The 3,621-nt window shown below is 71.4% G+C and overlaps 1 protein-coding gene across 1 annotated transcript in view; it reads right to left on the bottom strand.

Annotated features, from left to right (window-relative positions):
• Positions 1-1,285: 1,285 nt before the first annotated feature.
• TSFM (Ts translation elongation factor, mitochondrial) overlaps positions 1,286-3,621 on the bottom strand; it is a 2,822-nt gene continuing 486 nt past the window's right edge. Inside the window, exons 2-6 of the mRNA XM_074929408.1 lie at positions 3,258-3,460; positions 2,634-2,762; positions 2,422-2,547; positions 2,246-2,330; positions 1,286-2,018 (exon numbers count right to left, since the gene is read on the bottom strand). Coding sequence (XP_074785509.1) covers positions 1,573-2,018; positions 2,246-2,330; positions 2,422-2,547; positions 2,634-2,762; positions 3,258-3,460 — 989 coding nt within the window. The 3' untranslated portion in view covers positions 1,286-1,572. The remainder of the gene's footprint in view (positions 2,019-2,245; positions 2,331-2,421; positions 2,548-2,633; positions 2,763-3,257; positions 3,461-3,621) is intronic.

The following is a 3,621-nucleotide window of genomic DNA, read 5'->3' on the forward strand; positions in this document are numbered from 1 at the left end:
GCCGGCGCGTGTGTCCCCCCCCCAGCCCCCCCTCACTGCCGTGTGTGTGTGTGTGTGTCTCCCCCCCGCCCCCACCCAGCCGGGCCCCGCCCCCCCGTCACTACCGGGACCCCGCGGGGGGGGGGGGGGGGGGGGGGGGCAGGACTCCCCAAATCCCCCCCCCAGCCCCGTGTCACCTCCCACAGCCACACCGACCCCAAGGGGGGGGACACACACGACACGCGTGGCCCCCCGGGACCTGCAGCGCGCGGGGACGGCGGCGGGAGGTGACGCGGGGACACGGGGGGGGCGCGGGGGGGCGGCAGCGGAGCGCGGCCGCGGCCCGGTTCAAGTAATCCAGGATAGGCTGTTCCAGCCCGGCCTGTTCCCGGTTACTTGTCCCGGGAGGCGGCCGGTGACGACACCGGGGCGGGGGGGGACACACTGACTTGGGGGGGGCGGCGGGGGCGGTGCCCGGGGCTGGCGGTGCTGGGGGACAGTGGCCTGGGGGGGTGGGGGGGGTGTTTGGGGGTGCACAGCCCCAGTGTCCGGCCCCCCCTGTCCCTTGCCCCCCCGCTGTCGCCATTCCTTGTTGTCCCCCCCCCGACATTCCTCGTGTGTGTGTGTGTGCCCCCCATCCCCTGTCCCCCCCCCCCCCCCGCCTGTGCCCTCACCCCCAGCCAAAGGAAGCAGGGACAGGATTTTTTTTTTTGGGGGGGGGGGCACCACAGACCCCGTGTGTCTGCTTGAGGGGCGCGGGGGGGGGCCATGAAGAACCCTGGATTGTGGGGACCCCCCTGTGCCCTGCCACCCCCCCAGCTCTGGCCCGATGACACCCAGGGAGGGGCCACCACTGTCATGTGTGTGTATGTGCCCCCCCCAGCCAGGGGGTCCGTGTGTGCCCCCCCTCCAGTGCCTCACCCTCGGGCAGCACCCAGGGGTGTGACACCCCCCCCCCAGTGTCACCCCAACACAGCTCAAGGGGTGCAAGAAAGCGCCCCCCCCAAACACCCCCAGTCTGTGTGTGTGTGTGTGTCCCTCCCTGTGGGGGGGCTCCTGGGCACAGCCCCCCCCAGGCCTCTGCACCCCTTTTCCCTGCCCCCCCCCCCCATATTTTTGGACCATTTGTACCAATTTGCCATTAAAAAAAAAACAAAACCCACAAACAAAACAGTGGTTTCTGTGGGGTGCTGGGGGGGGGCCCAGGGATGTTTGGGAGCAGCCCCGGGGCTGGGGGGCACACACATAGGGTGGGAAATGGAGCCCCCCCGCGTCCTCCCCCCACAGAACACGGGGGGCTGGTTCCTCCACAGCTTTATTCTGCCTCGTCCCCCGAGATGCTGGGGGGGGGGGCTCACACTGCCCCCCTCACCCCCCCAAACCGGCTCGGGGGGGGTCAGGGTACCACAGTTACACACACCCCCCTCCACACCCCCCCCCCGCTGCCAGGGGCTTCCAGCGAGGGCCTGATCCTGACGCGGAGGGGGGGTGAGATCCGTGTGGGTTTCGTCCTGCCCCAGGGGCGCTGGGCTGAGCTCTGGGGGGACTTAATCCTGCCCCAGGGCTGGGGGGGGGTGTGTGCCCCCCCCGGCCCTACCCCGCCGGGGTGGGGGTCTCCTCACCACAGTGAAAGCGGAGAAAATCCCGCACGGCCAGCGGCCCCCCCCGCGCCCCCAGGAACTGCCCCACGGTCAGGCCGGGCTCCAGCAGGAAACTTTGGGCCAGCAGCCGCGTCTCCTCCTCCTCCTCGCCCTCGCCCCCGCCCCGGGGTTGGTCCTGGGGGGTCCCCACGGCCGTGGGTGCCATCCCCACCACGTGCTGGGCCACCTTGCGCCCCACCTCCTCCAGCGTGGCCACCGAGGGCCGGGGCTCCGGCACCTGACAGGCCACCAGCGCCCCGTACGTGCCCATGGCCACCGCCGGCCCGGTGGCCGCTGGCGCCGGCAGCCACCCGTGGGCGTAAGCAGCGATGTAACCGTCCCCCTCCGGCACCCTCAGCCACGCCGCGCGGCGCAGGGTCACATTTTCACCTAATTGCCCTAAAAAAAGGGGTTGGGGTTGGCAGCATGCAGGGGGGGGGGGGTCCTACCCCAGCACCCCCCTTCCCAAACCACGGCCCCAGGGGAAGGACACGGCTCTGGTCACTGCCCCAGAGTTTTCTCCTGGGTTTTTTCCCCCCCCCCCCCCGAGGAGTTTTTGTCCCTCTCCAGGGGTTTGTCACCCCCTCCCCTCCAAACTGGTTTTTGGGGCCCCCCCCAGCACTCACCTATAGCCAGTGCAAGGTGGTCGCTGAGCAGCTCCCCCCCGGCCCCCGTCCGGAGCTGCGCCAGTTCATCCGCCTGCAGAATGTGCTGGGAGAGAGGGAAAAGGGGTTTTTTTTTAGGGGGGGGCTGCTGGGTTAGCCCCCCCGCACCCCCTTTTTCTCCCCCTTTGCCTCCCCACCTTGGTGCAGGAGGCGGGGGGGGGCGCGGCGGCAGCCCGGCAGTGGGCCATGGTGCCCAGCGCCGCCTCCCCCACCACCCGCTGGAATTCCGCGGTTCTGGCCACAAAATCCGTCTCGCAGTTCACCTGCGGGAGTGACGGTGACATTAAATGAGCCCGGCGGGGGGGGGCGGTTCGTGTGTGTGCTCCCCGCCCCAAAACGTGTCACCCACCTCCACCATGGCGGCCGCTGGCCCCTCCCGCAGGAGCCCCACCAGCCCCTCCCGCGTCCGGCGGCCCAGCACCTGGGGGCTTTGCTCCAGCCCTGCTGCTGCGCCTGCCTCCTGCAGCCAGGCCTCTGCCTGCGGGGGGGGACACGGCATGGGGGGGGACACGGATCACACACACACAATGGGGGGGGGTGGTGGCATCCCCTCATCGTGGGGGCACAGACCCCTCCCACCCACAGGACAGTGCTGCTCTGGCTCAACTGCCCGTGGGACCCCCCCGCGCTCTCTCCCCCCCCCCCCCCCCCCCCCGCATCTTCCCCCCCTACATCCCTCCCCATCCCCCTTCCTTATCCCCTCCTGGTGTCCCCCTGCCAGCCCCCCCTGTCCCCCCCCAGATTCCACACACACCCCTCCTTCCTCCCCCCCATCCCCTTCCTTACCCCCTCCCTTGGCTGCCCCCTCCCCAGCTCCCTGCCCCCCCCCCCCCCCGGACCATCATCCCCCACCCCTTGGCTCCCCCCTGATTCCTGGGTGCTCCCCCCAGCTCCCCATCCCCTCCCCTCCGCCACTGCCCTCAGGGACCCCCCCCTCGGCTCCCTCCCGGTTCGCCCCCCCCCGAGCCCCCACCTGCCCCATGTCCCCCCCACAGCGCTGCAGCGCTTCCTGGCACTTCATGAACGGCAACCCCGTTCGCCGCCGCAGCTGCAGCAGCGACTCCTTGTCCGCCGCCAGCACCGGGGGGGCAGCGCGGAAGAACCGGGCCGGGGGGGCCTGCGGAGGAAGGACGTTAGCCGGCACCGGGATCCCCGCCCCTCCGCATGACCCCCGTCCTGGAGGGCGGCGGGGGAGCCCCGGGAGGACCCCGGCTGCTGGGCAAAGGCCCCGGGGGGGGCTCCCGGTGCGTGGGAGGAGCCTCGGGAGGTGCCCGGAGAGGTCACGGGATGGGGAGGCCCCGCTTAGGGAGGAAGGAGCTCCAGGAGGGCCCCGGTGC

The sequence above is a fragment of the Athene noctua genome, chromosome 30 (assembly GCF_965140245.1).
Source record: "Athene noctua chromosome 30, bAthNoc1.hap1.1, whole genome shotgun sequence".
Classification (NCBI taxonomy): Eukaryota; Metazoa; Chordata; class Aves; order Strigiformes; family Strigidae; genus Athene; species Athene noctua.